The sequence below is a fragment of the Syngnathoides biaculeatus genome, chromosome 19 (assembly GCF_019802595.1).
Source record: "Syngnathoides biaculeatus isolate LvHL_M chromosome 19, ASM1980259v1, whole genome shotgun sequence".
In the NCBI taxonomy this organism is placed as follows: Eukaryota; Metazoa; Chordata; class Actinopteri; order Syngnathiformes; family Syngnathidae; genus Syngnathoides; species Syngnathoides biaculeatus.
In genome coordinates this window covers 6040489-6062927 of record NC_084658.1, presented here as the reverse complement: position 1 = coordinate 6062927, position 22439 = coordinate 6040489, and the positions used below count along the sequence as shown (strand labels likewise).

The 22439-nt window shown below is 41.5% G+C and overlaps 3 protein-coding genes across 6 annotated transcripts in view; 2 read left to right on the top strand and 1 right to left on the bottom strand.

The window, feature by feature from the left end:
* The first annotated feature begins 297 nt into the window (after window positions 1-297).
* On the top strand, window positions 298-12950 carry pdk3a (pyruvate dehydrogenase kinase, isozyme 3a). 3 transcript variants are annotated; one of them, XM_061804943.1, is made up of 11 exons: window positions 298-1067; window positions 4876-5017; window positions 5119-5190; window positions 5650-5834; window positions 5906-5995; window positions 6828-6905; window positions 7891-7967; window positions 8076-8177; window positions 8251-8358; window positions 8463-8576; window positions 11513-12950. In XM_061804943.1, exons 1-11 carry the CDS (start codon window positions 965-967, stop codon window positions 11660-11662), a joined length of 1221 nt encoding a protein of 406 aa, XP_061660927.1. In that variant the 5' UTR covers window positions 298-964; the 3' UTR covers window positions 11663-12950. The 3 variants fall into 3 exon arrangements, with proteins under 3 accessions (XP_061660927.1, XP_061660928.1, XP_061660929.1); XM_061804944.1 differs by lacking the exon at window positions 298-1067 and adding an exon at window positions 1131-1263; XM_061804945.1 differs by lacking the exon at window positions 298-1067 and adding an exon at window positions 1143-1268.
* Window positions 12951-13013: 63 nt separating this feature from the next.
* pcyt1ba (phosphate cytidylyltransferase 1B, choline a) lies at window positions 13014-21996 on the bottom strand. 2 transcript variants are annotated; one of them, XM_061804946.1, is made up of 8 exons: window positions 21762-21996; window positions 20081-20180; window positions 17699-17815; window positions 17465-17616; window positions 17295-17373; window positions 17069-17211; window positions 15662-15850; window positions 13014-15565 (listed from the first exon to the last, which is right to left on the bottom strand). In XM_061804946.1, exons 1-8 carry the CDS (start codon window positions 21837-21839, stop codon window positions 15341-15343), a joined length of 1083 nt encoding a protein of 360 aa, XP_061660930.1. In that variant the 5' UTR covers window positions 21840-21996; the 3' UTR covers window positions 13014-15340. The 2 variants fall into 2 exon arrangements, with proteins under 2 accessions (XP_061660930.1, XP_061660931.1); XM_061804947.1 differs by lacking the exon at window positions 21762-21996 and adding an exon at window positions 21100-21277 and having other exon boundaries at window positions 13015-15565.
* The window catches only part of pola1 (polymerase (DNA directed), alpha 1), a 69650-nt gene continuing 69183 nt past the window's right edge, over window positions 21973-22439 (top strand). Inside the window, exon 1 of the mRNA XM_061804942.1 lies at window positions 21973-22134. Within this exon, the coding sequence (XP_061660926.1) occupies window positions 22119-22134 (16 nt within the window). The 5' untranslated portion in view covers window positions 21973-22118. The remainder of the gene's footprint in view (window positions 22135-22439) is intronic.

Here is a 22439-nt window from a genome sequence, read left to right as displayed (position 1 = left end):
TGACTGCTGTTTTTCCACGAGATGGCAGTAAAAAGCAAATTCTGACGGTTGACAATGAGTACTGTATAACCGCAATAAAGTAAACATAAATTAATCTACATGTGATTATTATGAATGAAACAAGGCAACAAACAAACATATTTACGTTTTGCTATTCTGAAAGTAGTCGTAGGCGAGAAAACAATCTTCATTTACGCGATTAATATTAAATGATATTGTTCTTGTCCAGTCGGATTGCGACTAATTCCTTACGTCATTTCCGTAAAGCAATGGTTTAACCGTACAGGCAGGAAGTACCAAGTGAGGTTGACTCGTGACTTCCCAACGTACGTGACAGATGTGCTTTCCGAGCGCTTGACTAGACCGGAAACATAAATGCGTATTTCAAAATCTAAATTCAACTGTTGCTTGTTGAATATTTAAAAAAGATAGCAAGTAATTACCAATAGCTTTAAAGCAGGATTTTTAAAACCACCATGTTGTTTGTGTAGCCCAATCATATTTATTTGGTTGCATTTTCCTTTTGAGATTAAATGTTTTTGTTTAAAATGACATATATAATGTATTTTCGCTGTATATCCACGGTTAGGTTTTAATTAGGAATCCTTGCGTCCTAACTAAAACAATCAACGATCAATTTCTATCAGACGAGCACGTCTATACTTGGGATTTATTTTGAAAAACGCGATGACAACTCGCAGTGGGAGACTCAAACTTGACACTTATTTGACAGAACTGAATTTATGAACAACATTGTCGACACAGGAATACCAATTGCATAATTATTGCTCCACGATAAGCCATAAACCCGCATGGACAAGACGCCTTCGCCTCGCTCCATGTCCTCCGGCCCGAGACCGATGTCTGCTCCGCCGAGACGGAACCGTCGACCCCGAGCGTCCGATTGTCAACATTACCGGGGATGAATGGTGGTGGTGCGTCACGTCAACATTAACGCGTCAAAATGAGGCTTTTCATGTCTCTGTTGAAGAACACCAACCCCAAAGTGGAGTATTATTCCAGGTTCTCGCCGTCTCCACTGTCCATCAAGCAGTTTTTGGATTTCGGTAAGTGGTATCAGGTGGTAATTGTGTCTCTGCTTATTATTTCAATTGTGTTGTTGTTGCGATGCTGATGTGTTAGCTGTGTGAAAGTTCTCACGGTGCTGCAGTTTAGGAGAAGCTCCACTCAATGTTACTGTCCAATGTGTTCGTCATAGTGTGGGAGACTACATGTTGTGCTTGCATTTTCCTGGTTCTGCAGGTCAGGTCTGTGTTTCTTATGTAAACATGCAGAAATATGACGAGACGTCAAGACTTAAACTCTTATAATCTTTCAATTGGACCAATATTCTAAAATCTGGAGCCACTGTTGACAAAGTAGTAGCCATGTAAAAGTAGGTACCTAAGTTTTCAAAATAGGAATGCAAAGTCGGTATTAATTATTAATGCAATTTTGTAAAAACATCTAAAACACTTGATATTTTTGTGACCAATATTTATTCATGTATTTGAATATTTATTCGTTATTCTTATTTTACTGTACATTCAGGAACCATGGCAGTTTAAATGTGAAAATGTAAGTAATATGGGAAAAAGTAAACTGCAGATTACTCAGTATAATGAAACGCAATATCATTTTATTTTGTGTCAAGGCAGTCCATTTCTACAAAAGCATATTGAATTCTCTTGCATACAAAACCCTCTTGTTTCTCCGAGTAAGTTTTTTGATGGCTTTGTTTTTAGGATTTTTTTCAGTTTTCTGAGTATTTTTTTTCAGTTTTCTGAGTATTTTTTTTTCTGTATTTCTGACCATTTGTCACAATTTTTCTGTCTGTTCCCCCGATTTTTCTGAGTAGTTTTTTTCCATTTTTACTGACAAATTTTTTTCTGTTCTTCCAACTATTTTTTTCCACTTGTTTTCTGACTCATTTTTTTCTTTTTCGCCATTAGTGAGTCGGCAAACAATCACTTGCAGTTTGCAGGTTGTCGCGTGAGTTCAATGTGTTCCGATAACTCCAAGAAAATTTGTCAGAAAAACTGGTGGGGAAAAAATGTCAGAAAAACAGAACAGAATAGTCAGAAAAAAGGGGTGTGGTAAATACTCTGAAAAACTGTGAAAAATAATTTGTGATTATTTCCCATATTACTAGAGTGAACCCACATACCACTAGTGGTACTAGTACCAATCTTTTAAAGTCACTGTATTTTGAAAGCATATTCTATTGCATTTTGTGTATTGACGCTATATACATCTATTACAATATTATTTTTATGCTAACCAAAGCATTGGGTCTTATTAGAGGTGCATGTGTACCTAATGATGTGTTTGACCTATATTTTGAAACCATACTGTGTATATCCAGATGTAATGTAAAGATGGCTCAATACCATAGCAGATTGTTTTGAAAAATAATTGTTATATTAATAATTTTACAAAAATATCCAAATCATTCACAAGGATTATGTTTTTGCTGAGTTTGTTAGTAATATTTATATATATTTGATTCCTTTTTTTAAAATACTCACACCTTATAATTGGGAACTTTTCATTTTATTTAACCTTATATTTGACCGAATTTTTCATCCAGGCTTTGTGTTGGATCTCACAAGATCTGCTGGTGTGTTTGGTGACTTAGTATTATATTTTAAAGCTTGACGATGTGTATCCTGATATGAATGAATACAAACACCAACACAGATTGCTTCTTCAATATTGATGATTTTTTTTTTTTTTTTGCATTCTGTCTCAAATGAGTTGAGGCTTGAAAATTTGGAAAAAGCAGTTTGTATGAACAGCACCATGCAAGCAGTTCGCTGAGCTTTCACTTAATCCACGTGTGATTAAAAGCGGTCATTTGCGTTATGTCATTTCTTCTCGCGGCTTTATGTGAAGGACGCTGTGCTGCATTTGTGCATCAATCTTCTCTGTTGCTCAGCGGGACTGCATTTGTTTTGTTATCAACAAGCAACATCCTCTCTGTCATTCTGCTGAATTAGAGGAAGCTGAGTAGAAGAAACTTTTGTTCCACGATATAATCCTCTTTCTCACATATTTCCTGTGCTTCTTAAGTTGCACACATTTCACACTGCATTACCAGGACCAGTTTACAACACATCCTTTTAAAAGTGAGACATTTGCAGAGATTGCGCGCTTCCTGCTTTTTCCAAAAGCAAATAACCTACACATGACCATCTCACCCCCCACCACCACACGCAGAGAGTGGGCTAACAAGTCCTCAGAGGCTCCAAAAAATGCATTCAAATCTGATTGGTCTTGGCTTCTGCTCCTAAAAAGCCCCCTCTGTGACTTATTGTTTTGCTTTTGATCTGGCAAATAATTGATGGTGGTTTAAAGACAAAACACACGCAAGTGGAAATTTGCTCTCGTCAAAACAAGGTTTGAAAACAACTGTTATTAATCTGTCCCTCATTGACAGGTAAATCTAGAATCTGAGTTTTTGTTGTGCCCTGCCCTTACTCAGAACGTCTGGCATACAGTATCATTGCAATTAACAAAAACAAAAAAACATAGGCTAGGTCAAAGTGGGGGGGGGGGGTTGTGCTGGTGGTGGTGTGGGGGGGGCGCTCTAGGTAGGAACGTTCATGTTTTCTAGGAGCGTTCATGTTTTCATTGATTCCCAAGGAAAGAAGTGGGGGGGGGTAAAAGATGAAGCTTTGGAAGCACGGAGGCGTGGAAAATTTCTTCTCCATAAAGGGGGGTGCTGCAAAAAAGGTTTTGGAACCACTGGGATGGGCCCAGAACTTAGTAAGGACAAGCGCTGTGAAGAAATGAATGGATGGATGGATAGATGAATGAATGAAAGTCTTTCTTTATGAAATCTTTTCGGTAAAATGAACTTGAAACCACAAAACGTATTTGAAGAAAATAATCCAGCTCGCAAGTGTACTGTAATCCTTTTCACCCACAGTTCATTTCTAAATTGACCCAAATAGTCAGCTGGTCTGTTGTAGGTACAGTATTTGCTGTCACAAATTGTTATTTACTGATGTGTAGTTAAAATAGACATTCGATTACTGCCGAGTAAATCGTATGTTCAACTTTTACTATGGAGTGCTTTGCCAAATGTCTTTTGTGCCATAAAGTCCAACAAACAGGGAGGCCTTATAATTTAGATTACTTGTTAACTTGGGCTTCAAACATCTACACTGACTTGTGATATTGGAACAAGTAAATGTATTGACAATAGCTGAACCAATTTGGTGAGACAATGCCAGCTATTAAAGTTCATTCTGGGACTGATACGCTCTATATCCAGCCAGTTCAAGAAAGGTATTCGAACATATTTCGCGGTCCAAAGAAAATTGAGCTGTCCCTAAAAAGTGTCCAGTAATTCCAATCCTTCCTACAGGACAAGCCGAAGGACATATATACCCTCCTACTTATGAGATGTGTTATAATCAACCTTACAAAACATCTAAGATGTTTACAGTTTCCTTGCAAGTGTTTTAAATGTAAAATACTATTAAGTGTTTGATTAAGTTGTCTGCTTGGGCTGAAAATGGTAAAATAAACATCCACGCTAATGTTACCTTCCCCTGTTGCTGTGCATTTCCACAGTTTAATAAAACTAAGACAAAGTAAAACAACTCACCTTTTGAAAAACGCTCATATTTGACCAAATAGCCATATCTCGTACAACATCATACAATAAGTTACATTTCTGGGTCGGTGGTTATCATTACAAGTCCTTTTTTGCCATCATTGGTCTCTAACGATGTCAGGTGAATGCATTTTTAATTGGATTTCAGTATAAAGGCCAACAGATTGATTCTGAACATCCCAATAATGTTTGAATCCAGATCAAGCCCATTCCCTTATGTCCACCGCGTTGATTGATTCCTTTTGTTACAGGCAGTCAGAATGCATGTGAGAAAACGTCGTACATGTTCCTGCGTAAGGAGCTGCCAGTGCGCCTGGCCAACACCATGCGAGAGGTCAACCTGCTGCCCGATAAGCTACTCAGCCAGCCGTCCATCCGTCTTGTTCAAAAATGGTGAAATGATAATGACAAGGAATAAAATCACATGTATATTGCGACAGGTGGATAAGGTGTCTGATAACAGTTGCCCTTTGCCTTTTGTGTCTTTTTATCAGGTACATGCAGAGTTTTGTGGAGCTGCTGGATTATGAGAACCGTAAACCAGAGGATCCTCATGCTCTGAATGAGTGAGTGATGCATATGAAAAATGCTAAGTTCATTGAACAAAATTGGCGTGAATGGTTGTCTATATGTGCCTTGCACGCAATTAGCTCCTGTAGGTTGTATCCAAGGGCTCCTACAAAGTCAGTCGCAGTAGGCTCGCTCCAGCTCAGCTGTGACCCTGTGAACAGGATAAGCGATAGAAAATGAATGGATGAATGAATGAATGGATGGCTGGATGGAGGTGTTTCCCAAGGCTTTAGTCCATACAGTGTCGACACACCAGCTGCGCAAGTATTGTGTATTTATAGAATAACAATGGCAATGTGATAAACAGCCGTCTATGGCTAAAAGCACGTAGAAATTTGGATAAGGGAGCAGTTTCAAGTTTTCAACTTTCAAAAATTTCTCCTTGTTTGGAGGCTTTCCAATTTTATAGCCTTCCTTTTAACACCCCCTCAATTCTCTTGTGCATTGCACCTAAGCTTCCTGGAGCTGTTGATCGAGATCAGGAACCGTCACAACGACGTGGTTCCGACAATGGCGCAGGGCGTCATCGAGTACAAGGACAAGTTTGGTTTCAACCCCTCCGTTAGCAGCAACGTCCAGTATTTCCTCGACCGCTTTTACACCAACCGCATCTCCTTCCGCATGCTCATCAATCAACATAGTGAGTCTTAATGGATTTGTATGGATCTTATTGGCTTGTTCGTGTCATGGCTTACTTGTATCCCCGTCCAGCTCTCCTGTTCGGCAACGACACCAACCCGGCTCATCCCAAGCACATCGGCAGCATCGATCCGACCTGCTGTGTGGCTGAAGTTGTCAGTGGTGAGTTTATTTAAGGTGTTAAAATGCTCTCCTTTGTATTGTATTTAATGGTTTGTTAACTTCCTGTTAATCCAAGATGATGGACAGTCACACTTGTTAACCACTGGAAGAACCTCCCAATACTTCTATTGGAGGAGAACCCCCTAAAAATGTCAATATGCATGGACATCCAAACAACAATATTCTTTTTGTTTTGAACAAAAAAAAACAATTTCAAATAACTAGTAAATTGAGATTACACAACATCCAATACAGTGGAAGTTGTCATTCATTAGTATACAATCACAGTTGAACGCTTTTGGCCATAACTGTCATGTCGATTTGTAGAAATCATTTTAATAATCCTAATTAACGTGTGTTTTTATGCAGTAATGGCTAAAAAAACAAAAATGACTCCGTAATTTATAATTCATGCACCAGAGGGTTAGGATATACACAGTATTTACGTCCCCTTAAATTTTTCGCTTAGTATATTGCAGCCATTTGCAAAAATAATTGAATTAATTTGCAAGTTAAATTTTTGTTTTTTTTGTCATTATAGGGTGCTGTATGCATGTTAATGAGCAAAAGCATTGAATATAAATGACTTTAGCCAATGGCTAAAATATGGCAAAGACTGAAAAATTTCAGGGGCAGCCAGGACACACATTGCAGAAGTGGAAATATTTTTCTCATCCAGAATATTTGCTCCCATTGATCTCTTTGTGTATATATAATACAAATCCATTTGTAGACATCCTGCAGCGACAATACAGAGTCAAGTGATGCAAGTTGAAGGCAAACACGTTTTGTTTAATTTACTGAGTCATGTTGTCTGTGCTTCATCCATCAGATGCATATGACACGGCCAAAATGCTGTGTGAAAAGTACTACTTGGCTGCTCCTGAGCTCCGCATTGAAGAGTTTAATAGTAAGTCATTAATGAGCCCAATTTCGCTTAAACCTATTCTAATTGGTTTTTTTTTCTTCTTTCTTTTTTTTGCAGTTTGTAGATGAGATACTTGTTACGTTGGGGTTTTTGTTGTTTTATTTTTTTAAAGATTTGTTTAAGCATGTCCTCTGTTTGTCTATTTTGGAAAAACCATAATTGTTGGCTGCCCGTCAAAAGCAGACAGCTGTGATTGAATTTCTTGGTTTGGAAATGGAACCACAACTAGACTATTTTCAAAATCATGCAAAATGTGTATGGTGGAGCTGCAATAAGCTACAGCACTGTCAAAAAGTGGGTGTGCAGGATCAAAGGGGAAGAAGAAGAACCTGCTCTAATGCCCTCCATGAGCAGGAAAGGAGTTTTTGAAGTCATCAGTTCCTTTGGAGGGACGACCATATCCCATCCGCCATACTCACCTGATTTGGCACCATCAGGTTTTCACCTTTTTGGAACTTTAAAAGAAGGGGCAAAGGGTCAGCTCTCTGATGATGAACGAGTTAAGCAAGCAGTCCCCTTTTTTTTTTTTTTAAGTAAATGAGCAACCGACTACATTTTACGAGACTAACATAATTGCCCTTGTTCATCAATCGACAGTTGATGTTGAGTAAAAGGGAAATTATATTGAAAGGTGGTGATGAAATCCTCGCTTTTTGGGCTTTGTGTGTGCCTATACATTGTTTTTCTTGCAATAAAATAAAGCTAAAAAAAATCATGCAATTACATTTGATTGCAACCCCTAATAATACCATTGCAGGGGCAACTTATTGATTACATAACAGACAAGAAGAGCTGCCTTGTACTCTGGCCGCAACACCTCGTGTTGATAAGAAAACAATAGTGACAACAGTAAAAGGTCTTTGGTGGCATTAACCATTATTTCTGTGTGCGTGTGTGCCTGTGTGCGTGTGTGCGTGTGTGCGTGTGTGTGTGTGTGTGTGTGTGAACACCCTCCGTTGTGTTCTAGTGAAGACCCCCAAAAAGTCCATCCAGGCTGTGTACGTACCATCTCATCTATTTCACATGCTGTTTGAGCTCTTTAAGGTCAGTGACCTCATAGCTGGAAAATCCACTTGCGCTGCATGTGACATTAATTCTGCAAGGACATATTTAATTAACCATTTTTTTCTTTTTTTTTTTTTTTTATCCCAGAACTCAATGAGAGCCACAGTGGAACTTCATGAGAACAGCACTGAAGGTTTACCACCTGTGAAAGCAAAAGTCACTCTTGGTAAAGAGGATCTTTCCATAAAGGTGAAACTCTCCCCCCCTTCCCCCCATGTTGTTCTTATCTCTGTTGTAAAACATCATTTTGTGTGTCTCCCAGATCAGCGACAGAGGAGGAGGCGTTCCTCTGAGGAAGATCGACCGGCTTTTCTACTACATGTACTCCACTGCCCCGACGCCCAGCCTGGAGCCAGGCGCAGTCCCGCTGGTACTGTCACACACTTAAAATTGTATTAGCATTGACGTTTTCTTAACTTTTGTTTCCTGAGCTTTGTGGCTAAAGAAATAACCTTTTTTCCGCTCTACTTTCAGGCTGGTTTTGGCTACGGTCTACCCATTTCTAGGCTCTATGCCCGCTACTTCCAGGGGGATCTGAAGCTCTACTCTATGGAGGGTGTGGGCACTGATGCTGTTATCTATCTGAAGGTAAACAATGAAGTGTAAGGCTGGATTTACGCTGCAGGTCTAAGTTCCCTGTTCTAATTTTTCTGAGGGTCATTTAGTCCTCCATTTGTAAGTAACACATATCCAATGTCACTGTGTTACTGAACACCTCCAACAACTCACTTGTGTCCATGCCCACAACGCACACAAACAACTACAAATGTGTCACCTTCAGGCAGTGACAACACAAAAGTACATGAATACTAATTTATAACACAACTATGAACATGTTATTAAATTAGCTTGTACTGACTGCAACAGTCCCATTGGTTGCTACCTCTGCATTACTTAACAATTATTTGCTGTGCTTAATGATCGTTGTATCATGTCACCCGTGTTTTTGTGAGCACTAGATTATTTATTTTGTTCATATTCATGTCACCAATTGCCACACAGTGCTCCTCCACATGGTAGCGATAATTTTTTGGAAATTATCCTTCCTTGCGCTCAGGCCAAAGGAATTGCAGTACAGTGAAGAAAATAAGAATTTGAACACCCTGCTATATTGCAAGTTCTCCCACTTAGAAATCATGGAAGGGTCTGAAATTTTCATCGTAGGTGCATGTCCGTCGTGAGAGAGAGAATCTAAAAAGGAAAATCCAGAAATCACAATGTATGATTTTTTTAACTATTTATTTGTGTGAAACAGCTGCAAATAAGTATTTGAACACCTGTCTATCAGCTAGAATTCTGACCCTCAAAGACCTGTTAGTCCGCCATTAAAAGTCCATCTCCACTCCATGTATTATCCTGAATCTGATGCACCTGTATGAGGTCGTTAGCTGCATAAAGACACCTGCCCACCCCATACAATCAGTAAGACCCAAACTTGCATCATGGCCAAGGCCAAAGAGCTGTCCAAAGACACCAGTGACAGAATTGTACAACTCCACACAGCTGGAAAGGGCTACAGAGAAATTGCCAACCAGTTTGGTGAAAAAAGGTCCACTGTTGGACCAATCATTAGAAAATGGAACACGCTAAACATAACTGTCAATCCCAAACTGATTGGACCCCCATGCAAGATATCACCTCGTGGGGCCTCAATCATCCTGAGAAAGGTGAGTAATCAGCCCAGGACTACACGACAGGACTTGGACAATGACCAGAAAAGAGCTGGCATCACTGTTTCCAAGGTGACTTTTGGTAATACACTAAGATGTCATGGTTTGAAATCATGGATGGCACAGAAGGTTTCCCTGCTTAAACCAGCACATGTCAAGGCTCGTCTTAATTTTGGTAATGACCATTTGGATGATACAGAGGAGTCATGGGAGAAGGTTTTGTGGTCCAAAAGTAATTCCACTAACCGTGAATGGAGGAAGATGAATAATGAGTTCATCCCAAGAACACCATCCCTATTGTGAAGCATGGGGGTGGCAGCATCATGCTTTGGGGTGTTTTTCTGCACATGGGAGGAGAGGATGAATGCGGCCATGTATTGTGAGATTTTGGGGAACAACTTCTTTCCCTCAGTCAGAGCATTGAAGATGGGTCTTTCAACATGACAATGACCCAAAGCACACAGCATGGAAAACCAAGGAGTGGCTCCGTAAGAAGCATATCAAGGTTCTGTTGTGGCCTAGCCAGTCTCCAGACCTAAACCCAGTAGAAAATCTTTGGAGGGAGCTGAAACTCTGTGTTTCTCAGTGACAGCCCAGAAACCTGTCTGATCTAGAGAAGATCTGTGTGGAGGAGTGGGCCAAAATCCCTCCTGCAGTGTGTCCAAACCCAGTGAACAACTACAGGAAACGTTTGACCTCTGTAATTGTAAACAAAGGCTACTGTACCAAATATTAACATTGGTTTTCTCACGTGTTGAAATGCCTTTTTGTAGCTGTATCACACAAACACATCGTTTAAAAAAAAATCATACATTGTGATTTCTGGATTTTTCTTTTTAGATTATCTCTCTCACAGTGGACATGCACCGATGATGAAAATTTCAGACCCCTCCATGATTTCTATGTGGGAGAACTTGCAATATAGCAGAGTGTTCAAATACTTATTTTCTTCACTGTATGTTGTAGTGAAGGGTGAAGCTTCATTTATCCACAGAATTGGGTAATATAAAAGTATTTCTATGGGACCATCTAGTGGCATCTGCTAGCATTTATAAACCTTTTTCAGTGGGCATCAATTTGCCGCAGAGTTTTAATACTCGGGGCAAGGCTCCCTAGTGTCTTTTGCAATAACACATTGTATTTGATATGCCTCTTCATGAAGTAGTTGTTTTGACCGATAACAGATTCATATCTGATTTATTATTCCCATTTGGAAGAGGCCTGATCCCAATCTGAGGATATCTGATTTTATGAACTTGTTTCTCTTGATGCTTTCATGAGGCTGCCATGTGAAACGGAAAAAAAATCTGAATTGTGTCACTGGAACTCTGTACACTGTAGTGTAGGGGTTACAAACATGGTGCCAGTGGGCATTAGGTAGACCCCATGGACCACATGAAGTGCCTTGTTGTCTGTCTCCATATCCCCTGCAATTGCCTGGCAACCAGCTCAGCGTGTACCCTGCCTGATGACAGAAGGGATTGGCTCCAATCATTTTTATTTGTCTTTCAAAAATCTCACCGCTTTTCCTCCTTTACAATACGTGACAACAACAATCATAGTCCTTCGGTGAACATGTTGCATGGTTGTGAACCTTCATTCACTGAATGAGGAAGCGCTTGAATGATTTTGTGAAAAAGGACTGAACGATTTGTTGAATGAATCTTTTGAACAAATCTGCCATTGAAATGCGTTTATGACGCTTTAAAATGATTAGTAATACAGCAAGCGATTGGTCGCTACATTTCAGATTTCATCTGTTTCTTGGGTTTTCTGAAACGTAACACCCCCGTAATAATAAAAAGGAATTGCTGTATTTCTCCAATGTCACAATGTGTTCTCGTCTGTATGAAGGCCCTGTCAAGCGAGTCCTTTGAACGGCTTCCCGTCTTCAACAAGTCAGCATGGCGACACTACACCACCAGCCCCGAAGCGGACGACTGGAGCAACCCCAGCAAGGAGCCGCGTGATGCCAGCAAGTCCAAATACAAGACCAGCAGATAACTCGCCACACTCCTTCACAAATGAACCAGTTTAGCATCAGACTGTCTTATATCGTGGTGGCAAATGTAGACCACATCCTGCAAAGTCTCTTTTTCTATAACTCCATTTCTTAATAACTGGTGACGCCTGGTCAAATGTTCTTATGTTTCATGTGCTGCTTAGCCTACCTCAGCTTCGCACATGGCTCCCTGTGCCTCAGTGTGTCAGTGTGTATCTCTTCATCGTTCAAAAGGGCGTTTTTACTTCTCCCCGCACACCCCGGCTTCGAGTTTCAGTGGCGTCGTCCTTTCTTTGAGAGATACGTTTGGCTGGACACACAAGAAGGTCAGTGAGACGGGAGTAGTAGTCTTGTTTCAACCTGGGAGCAAAGTCATAAATGAGCAGAGAGGATTCTGCTTCCCCAATACACAAAGTTAAGCCTTACTACTTAATTTTTAGGGTGGATGTTTTGGTCTGGGGTCCCTCAACGTCCTTTTGCAATGTTGGTAGGTTGGTCATGTGCCAATTTTGCTCTGTATGGCCATTTAGCCAATATGAAAGACCAAAAGGTGAAATAGCAGGTGGATTTGGAGGAATCTTAAATTGAAGGCAATGTGCTTTTTATTTTTATTGTTGGGAGTGAAAATGACAAGGTGCAGAAAAAGCATCGTCAAACTGGTTTTATGGTCTATGTTGTAACAGCAAACACACCACCAGTAAACATTTGTTTCCAGCTTTGTGCTGCTGTATAGCTTTTCCTTTAATTGTTTTTATTCAAAAGAAACAAATTTCTCTTAATCAGGCAGCACACCAAGCCTGAAGGCTTTGAAGGCAGCAGAGACAAATGCAGCATCTACTGAATCAAACAGTACAAAAGAGTGCACTTTACTAACCTTACACCTGCGGTAATTCTACTTGAATAAGAGTTTAATCGACCATGAAGATTTCTAATGCAAGGTTTTTGGAATTTCTGTAATAATGGAAGATTGAAAATGGTTAAAAGAACAAATGTCGAGTTTGTGATATGAAGGCCAGTTTAAGCCTTACTTCCAATTGTTATTCAGCCTGTTCCATGGATGTTTAAAATGAAATCCAGTGTATATATACACCTATGAATAATGTATTTGTTGCTGATGTATGCCGGTGAGGTTTGTATTTTCCATCTCGCGTTGTGTATTTCTGTGCATGAAATGGGATGGTGCAGACATGGAATCACAAACCAAAAAGAATGACTGAGCAGAGATGTGATTCAGCGTAAGATTAATTCACATTTTGTCAGACATGACAATAAAATTATAGATGTGTGTGATTTGTTTTGGTTTTTTTTTTTCAAATGACAAAAAAGTTATTTACTCACAAAGCAATTTGGACATTATCATAAAAAAGATAAAGAAGACATACATTCCCAAAACATATACTTTGCATCTCACAGGTTTCACAATGACTGTTTACATCCACAAGTGAGTTTTGATTGAAAGTATCATCATTCTTCTCAGTAAAGGCCCAAATCAGCCTTGAAAGATTTGTATTGCTGGAACATTTTGAGAAATGTCAAGATTTATGGCTTTTCTACAGAACAAATCAAGCTAAGATGGATGAGAATGCGACAGGGTAGCTCTTTTTACGTTCAAGAAATTCAAACTAAGTGGTTCCACCGACGCATTACAGTATTGCTTGTATTATTCATTAATTATGGTCTGTTTAAAATAACACATATCAAAGTCAGATATTAATTGGAGAAGAGATTCAATGACTTAAATGTGTCATTTTAAGAAGGTAGTTTTGTGAAATGAAACAATCATGAAGTGCTTTATGAAGATCACGTACGAGTGCGTAATTTACTAACATATTCCCCACCTTCCTCTTCTCCCTTATAGTTCCTGTTTGTCGCTTTCAAACTCTTTTAAAATACTTTCAATGTCTAGGCCTGACTTGTACATACGTTACTTTTTTCATACATGTGTTTTTACAGTGTTTCAAAAAAATTGACCATGAGTTTAGTAAAAATGATTAGTGATGATTAGCGGCCGAAATGAGTTTCCTCCTCAGGGTGTCCGGGCTCTCCCTTAGAGAAAGGGTGAGAAGCTTGGTCATCCAAGAGGGGCTCATTGTTGAGCCGCTGCTGCTCCGCATTGAGAGGAACCAGATGAGGTGGCTGGGGCATCTGATTCAGATGCCTCTGGACGCCTCCCTGGTGAGGTGTTCCGAGCTTGTCCCACCTGAAAGAAACTCCGAGGATGACCCAGGATACGCTGGAGGGACTATGTCTCTTGGCTGGCTTGGGAACGCCTCAGGATCTCTCCGGAAGTGCTGGAAGAAGTGGCTGGGGAAAGGGAAGTCTGGGTATCCCTGCTGAAGCTACTTCCCCCGTGACCCGACACGGAATAGCTGTAGATTATGGATGGATGGATTAGCGATGAAAAAGCAATGTGTGTTAGAATCTACTCAAACATGAGTGGCTAGTGTGCATTTTCAAGCCAAAACACCAATTATAAAGCAGATTTGGACATTGAGGAAAGCGGTTTCTGCAGGGTTGCACTTGTTTGGCTGCTGCTGGAGTACTGCACAGTACTGCCCTAACATGTCACACATGGATTTGGAATATTGGAAATTTCTAAAACTTTGTGAAATCAGTTACAACATCCAGCTCAGTGGTTCTTAACGGTTGTCACCCTGGGACCCACGTTTTCCGACTTGCAAAATTTTGATCCACTTTTATCCATGTCGCCAACAATAAAGCACTCTTTGTTGAAAAAAATCATCTCTGAAAACATTTACAGTGACTTATCTTTTTTAAGCACCGTTTCAAATGAGTATGACATACCGCCAAAAGCGTATTGCTAGCCATGACGCCTGCTAGTCAGAGGCTGAGCTACACTATTTGTTTACAGAGTAAACTATTGAATCGACTAAAGAGTACAAACGAGAACATTTCCTGTTCCTTAGCATATCTTCCATGCGGGAACTTGGTACCCCTCTGTACTGTACTGACAGAAATATTTCTGAATACATGGAATTGTTTTCTAGACTTCCACGGCTCACTTTTACGTCCTGAACCACCAGTTGAGAATCACAGCTTATACCCTTTAGGCTTTTTGATGAGTTATGCAAATTTTTCTAACGTGAAAACAATCTAATTTCATTCCTTTACTCATTTCAAATGCTACACCTGTTTTTGCCAAATGCCAAATTTGTGGTTGTTATTCAGCAAGAGTGACGTATTGTGAGTGATTAACTGAAATGGATCTTCTGCAGACTTGAATTTTTCCTGGGAATTTAGCGGTTCTAGTCAGTTCACATGTAGTAGTACACTGTGGGGTTCAAGCCCTGAATATCATACATGAACTTTTCTCTTGTGAACAAATGGCTGTACTAAAAAGAAAAAAGGGGACAAAAACAAGTTGGTGGCTTCACAAAGCTGTGGAAGTTCCATGATTACAATTTTTTTCTTTGAAATATGTGATACTGGAATCATGAACAGTCATCTTCCACCCTGTAATGGCTTTTCTACTCAGCAAAACAAACCTCCCATGCACAGAAATCCCACCGCCTCAGTATGCTTTGCTGTTTTCCTTGAGGTAAAATGTTTTTGGTATCCATCCAGTGTTTGTGTGGGAACTGTTCGTGGGCACACGTGATGAGTTCTCAGGCAGTGATCTGTGAATCGCGTGTGCACGTGGGAGAGCCTCTGCCGCCCGTCTACTTCTCATCCTCGTCGCCTTCACTCATGCTGCTGATGGAGGCGGATGCTCCTTTGGGGGAGGTTGGCGGCGAAGGCCGCGCGCTGTGCCAGCGGGCGGGCGGGGATGGCGGCGAAGGCGAGCGCAGGGGAGACAGTTCACGTGGAGGGCTATTGCAGGGAGACTCTCGGGGAGACAGAGCATACGAGAGCATTCGTCCACTGCGCTCCTGAAAAACCTGCTTCTGCTCAATCACACAGAGGGAAATGTGGAGTCAAAGGAGTCATGTCGTAGAACCCCCCCCCCCCCCCCCTCCGAAAAGCATTCTTGCAATACTTACCCAAGTACCATCAGGTCCGAAAAGTTCCAGAAAGTTGCCGATAAACTCTCTGGATTTTTCTTCCCACTTCTGAATGAGGTCGTGACTCTTTTCCTCCACACGGTAAACAAAATGTTTGCTCTTCTCCTCAACGTTGCGAACCTTCTCTTTCATCCGGTCCACTTGATTCTGCAGCCGGTACTTCTTTTCCTGCAGAAATCACGGCCCAGATAGTTAATAAGTTATGATATTACAATCAAAAATGTTACAAATGAATACAGTTAGTAATTAAGGTCAATAAAGTTGTCAAGGGCGGCCATGCTGGATCAGCTGGAAAGCGTTTGCCTCACAGTTCTGAGGTCCCGGGTTCAATCCCGAACTCGCCTGTGTGGAGTTTGCATGTTCTCCCTGTGGATGCGTGGGTTTTCTCTGGGCACTCCAGTTTCCTCCCACATCCCAAAAAACATGTAACATTAGTTGGACACTCTAAATTGCCGCTAAGTGTGATTGTGAGTGCGGCTGTTTGTCCGAAGTGCCCTGCGATTGGCTGGCAACCAGTTCAGGGTGTACCTGGCCTCCTGCCAATTGACAACTGGGATAGGCTCCAGCACTCCCATGACCCTTGTGTGGATAAGCGGCTAAGAAGATGGATGGATGGATGGATAGAAGTTGTGAAGTTACAAGGATAAAGCTGTAAAATTATGAATACAAGGTACGAATTATAATGAAGTTGAACGTTAAACATTTATTTGAGAAAAAGTCAGATTTTTATTATTGCGAGTCAATGTCAACATTTACACAACGCAACAGTCTGACACAAACCTAAGTTATAGAAATTTGGACCATCTGTTTTGGACTCTTTAGCTTTTCCAAAGTGTACCGCTGGAGCCTATTCCAGCGAAGCACTGTGGCCTCCCATCATTCACAAAAGGAAGAAGTTCAGAACCACCGGGGACTGGCGTCTTTACTGAGAGATTGTGGAAGGGCCTCAGTAAGAACCCTGAAGAAATCTCCAACCATGAAATACAAAATTCTCTGGTACGACGAGAGCAAGACTGAACTCAAGCACCACTCTTTACCTGGCCAATACCCTTCCTACAGTGAATCAAGCAATGTCTTTCACCATCTGGAAGATTTATCAGAACTGACGGAAAGATGAATGCAGCAACGTAGCGAGACATCCTGGTTGACAACGCAGTCCTAACCTCACACTGGTTTCATATGTCTGTAGGATAACCAACCAAAGAATACAAAATTTCCAACGATTGGCTTTTGGACACCTCTATGAATGTTGAGTCTTCATTGAACTTAACACAATGTCTTTTTGGATGGGTGGACAAAAGATAGAATACCTGGAGTGCATTGCCATGCTCCAGGTCCAAAGTAAGATACAAACGTACAACCAGCACGCCGGTGTCACAAGCTCACATTGATGTAGCTGACATTGAGCTCCTTGGCCGTGTAGCCACGTTGGAGGTTACGGCGGGCGTAGACGTCGTAGTCCCGGACAATTCTGGTGATAATGTCTGACGTGGAAATTCCCTCGGTGCGTTGAGTAGGCACAAACATTCCTGGTTGTGCAAAAGACAAATATATTCCTTTAATCCAATAGAAGCTGCAATGATGGGTCTTTTTGGGGCTTCGGCACACCAACCTGCCTCCTTGATGTGTTTGTAGACGTCCTCACTCCCTGCCGAGGAGTACGGGATATCATCGTGAGCCACAAAATCGATCTGAGAAACAATTAGATGACATTGTACCGCATGGAAGGACACACACACAGCCTGCACATTAGTGTTTGAACACACTAGGCCTCGCTTGCACCTTGTGTTGCTCCAGAAATTTGGGCGTGAGCGTCCAGGGAGCATCCCTGAGCACCTCATCGACGTAGCGGCAGTGTCGGAGCGCTTCGTATCGTTCTGCCTCAGTCATGACGGTGAAGCCCTTGTACTTATGGGTCAGCTCATCGCTGCACACTGTGTCACACAAAGAACTCATCTACGTGGTTCGGCCAGATTGTCGGGTACTGTAGATGCGACTTTTCGGATTGTCTCCTACCTCCCACAATGAGGTAGGTGTTGGGGAAAAGATTTTTGGCCTGCATGAGAGCACGAGCGTGGCCCGAGTGAAACAGGTCGAAGATGCCATCAGCGTACACTCTCACTGGACGGTCCACTGAAAACACATTTGAATGCTAGCTTTTGCAAAATTCAGGCTCTGTGAAGAAATGCATTTACTGTAAAAATAGCGTTATATGTTACAGCTACAGTGAAGAAAATAAGTATTTGAACACCCTACTATATTGCAAGTTCTCCCACTTAGAAATCATGGAAGGGTCTGAAATTTTCATCGTAGGTGCATGTCCGTCGTGAGAGAGAGAATCTAAAAAGGAAAATCCAGAAATCACAATGTATGATTTTTTTCAACTATTTGTGTGGTACAGCTGCAAATGTGTATTTGAACACCTGAGAAAACCAATGTTAGCATTTGTTTGCAATTACAGAGGTCAAACATTTCCTGTAGTTGTACACCAGGTATGCACACACTGCAGGAGGGATTTTGGCCCACTCCTCCACACAGATCTTCTCTTGATCAGACAGCTTTCTGGGCTATCGCTGAGAAACACAGAGTTTCAGCTCCCTCCAAAGATTTTCTTTTGGGTTTAGGTCTGGAGACTGGCTAGGCCACGCCAGAACCGTGACAAGCTTCTTACGGAGCCACTCTTTGGTTTTCCTGGCTGCATGCTTTAGGTCATTGTCATGTTGAAAGACCCAGCCACGACCCATCTTCAATGCTCTGACTGATGGAAAGGGGTTGTTCCCCAAAATCTCACAATACATTGCAGTGATCATCCTCCCCTTATTACAGTGCAGTCATACTGTCCCATGTGAAGAAAAACACCCCAAAAGCTTGATGCTACCACCCCCACGCGTCACAGTAGGGATGGTGTACTTGGGATGGAACTCATCATTCGTCTTCCTCCAAACACGGCAAGTGGAATTATGACCAAAAAGTTCAATTTTAGTCTCATCTGACCTCAAAACATTCTCCCACGACTCCTCTGTATCATCCAAATGGTCATTGGCAAACTTAAGACGCGCCTTGACATGTGCTGTTTTAAGCAAGGGAACCTTCCGTGCCATGCAATGATTTCAAACCATGACGTCGTAGTGTGTTACCAACAGTCACCTTGGAAACGGTGGTCCCAGCTCTTTTCAGGTCATTGACCAAAGCCTGTTGTGTAGTCCTGGGCTGATTCCTCACCTTTCTAAGGATCATTGAGGCCCCACGAGGTGATATCTTGCATGGGGCTCCACTCCGAATGAGATTGACCGTCATGTTTAGCTTCTTCCCTTTTCTAATGATTGGTCCAACAGTGGACCTTTTTCACCAAGCTGCTTGGCAATTTCTCGGTAGCCCTTTCCAGCAATTTTGTCTCTGGTGTCTTTGGACAGCTCTTTGGTCTTGGCCATCTTACAAGTTTGAGTCTTGCTGATTGTATGGGATGGACAGGTGTCTTTATGCAGCTAACAACCTCACACAGGTGCATCTGATGCAGGATAATACGTACGTGGAGTGGAGGTGGACTTTAAAAGGTGGACTAACAGGTCTTTGAGGGTCAGAATTCTAGCTGATAGACAAGTGTTCAAATACTTATTTGCAGCTGTATCACACAAATAAATAGTTAAAAAAATCATACATTGTGATTTCTGGATTTTCCTTTTTAGATTCTCTCTCTAACCGTGGAGATGCATCTATGATGAAAATTTCAGACCCCTCCATGATTTCCAAGTGGGAGAGCTTGAGATATAGCAGGGTGTTCAAATACATACAGTATTTTTTTCACTGTACATGTAGAGTTTATATACAACAATGTTTCAAATGCCATTTTAACATTATTAAATGTCATGTAAATATAAAGAGAAATTGTGAGGTGCTTAATTAAACTAAAATACGTATAATAATCACTGAAAGACTTTTAAGGGAGAAGCAACACAAAGCATTTTATAGATGCTACTAGAAATGTTGCTTACTGTATAATAAGTATTTTTTGTTTGGTAATGCTGATATTGTTCTCACTTGCCCGTGGTGCAGGAAGTTCAATTTCCTGGTCTGCGGTTATAATCACGCTTTTGCTCTTGTGGAGTTGGATACTCACTGAAGTGAAGTCTTAGAACATTTGCAGATGTCTCACATGACATCATTCCGTAGTCATACTGTGTTCTCAAGATGTAGGAACAACACTTAAACACGTTTAGGTTGTGCCAAGATTTCTAAATGTAGTATTTTTGAATCATGATATATAATTCTTACAAAATAATGGTCATCTAAACATTTGTTGTCAGAGTAATGCCGTAAATTGTCCTTGCAGCCCAGCACCAAGGTCACCCCTTCTCCCCAGTCTGGTTAAACTAGAGTTGTTGGGTTTTTTTTTTTTACCTGGGGTGCCTCTGCGGGCCTGAGCGATGGTGAGCTTCTCGTGAGGGGCGCGGCAATCGCAGCTGGTCTCTCTGGCAAAGATGGCAGGCTCTGTCAGCATCTGAGATAAACACAGCAATAGATGGGCCATTACTGTAATGCGTTGGGATGTCTGCTTCACGGTAAAAGCTCGGCTCCGGTCACAGGTGGACCTGCTCTCAACGTGGACTGATTTCTCTGTGTAGCACACTCGCGCATAAACAAATCTTGTTCTCAGTCCTTGCATGTTTTCAGCACTTCAAACACATTTAATGTATTTAGAATCAAATCACAAGGGGGTTTGGCTTCTATACAAGTTGGTTGCGACTTTACAGCGACAGGAAACTACAAGTCTCCTGGTGACAACAGTTGAGAACGACCAATCTAAACATCTAAAATTGCATTTTTTTAAATTCCGCAAAAACATCATGAATAAACAGAATGGATTATAATAACAGTTTAACGCCAAATTTCAGTGTCACTTGTGTGTTCAAATGGCCGTCGCGGGGGCAGTGTTTAAACCACAAAAATACCCATAATACCCATAATTCCTGTGACCAAATGACAGCTCAAGAGAGTGGCAGAGGGCGGTAGCTGAGAAACGTCCAACACAAGACAGATGGTGACGCTTAAGACAAACTGTCCATGAGCACAGCGGCCTTTCAGGATGAACAACATTCAGTCAGGCGTACACTGGCATAAGTGAAGAATATCTGTAATAAAAAGGATTAAAGCCGATGCAAGACATGAGCGACAGGGGAGGAAAGACTGTCAAATGAAGACAGAAAGTACATCGGCATAGGTAAGGGAGGACAGTGCCCCTATTTGTCCTCACTGCGGTTAATACCCTCTTTGGCTCATCATCCTTCCCACTCAGTGTCCACTCAACATCTCCTACAGGCACATGCGATACGGGGATCTGTTTCATAACCAATCCAGGAGCCTTTTGTCTGCCTTTCACTCACACCCACACGCACTGGACGAAAACAGAGACGCCCTACCGTCCGAGGATGGGGGCAAGTGTGTTCAAGCTCCTCCATTATTCCCAAAGACTCATGGGATGCGGCCGTGGTCCCTCCGTGAAGTGACTCAGCATCAATGTGATGATGCCTCTCTCCTCACCACTTTGTTCCTCTTCCTTCTTGCCCTGCTCCTACTCTCACATCCCTCCTCCAATCATCCATCATCCAGTCTCTGGCGCTCTTGACTTTGCCCTCCCCATCCGCTCCCACCTCATGGCCGCATAGAGCAACTATCTGCGAAGAGGACCAACTACACCACATGTCTTCAAAACTGCCCGTGCACCACACACCTTACAACCACAAGTTACAAAGATGATGCTCAGCAGACAGTTACATATCATGGTTCTGGAGAGGCCCACTTGTTGGTGAGAAACAGGAAATTCACCCCAAATCAACCGAAAATGACAATGTTTGTGTTTGTGACTTGTGAGTTGCTCCTGTGGTTAAATAGAGGATCTTTTAATGTTCGCTGATCCTCGGCAGAGATCGCTCGACCAATCAGAGCGGCGTAAAACCCAACGGAGATCTCACTCTTTGGAAACAGATTTTAATGCATTTCTGATTTTCGTTTCTATCCATTCTATGCCTTCATATCCAACTTGTAGTCGTTACAAACAACTTAGGGTTTCAGACAACGTTACCTTGGAAGTTCCTCTTCTTTGCCGACGACGTGTTGCATATGCACAACATCGTGCAGGGGTGCGTCGTTCTTTCACCATAGCGTCCAAAAAGCCTGCCAAAGTCCAAATTTGGCCAGTACTGTATCTTGGAAACAGATGTTTAGCCTTTAACTACGTTTGCTTTAATGGGGCTATGCACAAGCTTGCTGTTTTGTGTTCGAGTAAATGCACGCATCTGTTGCATCATAAACATTATGAGATAGTGCGGTGACTTTATTGTCCTTAGACAGCGCCCGTATGGATTAATTCGGTTGGCTGCATTATAATTTTAAAAATATATTCATCATAATAATAACAAAAGCAGAGCAAAGCAGCAACATGAAGTGGAAATGTGGTAAGCCAAAGTGAACTCAGATACAAAATAGCCTTTGTGTTTTTACAGTAGACACTGTAGTGTCTCTGTGGCCCCAATCTGGGGCACAAGTCTATTGTAGCCTCCTGAATTCCGCCTCATTACCATAGAAACGAATTCACACAGTGGAAGAGAATAATACAGAGAACAATGACCCGAATCCTACTATTATAAATTTATTCCGACAGATGGTATTTCTTGCAGATTTATAGGTTCACAAATGTAGTTACGACCTATTTTCAGTGTCTAATATGAAACGACATCTGCTTCTAAGCACAAAAAAACTT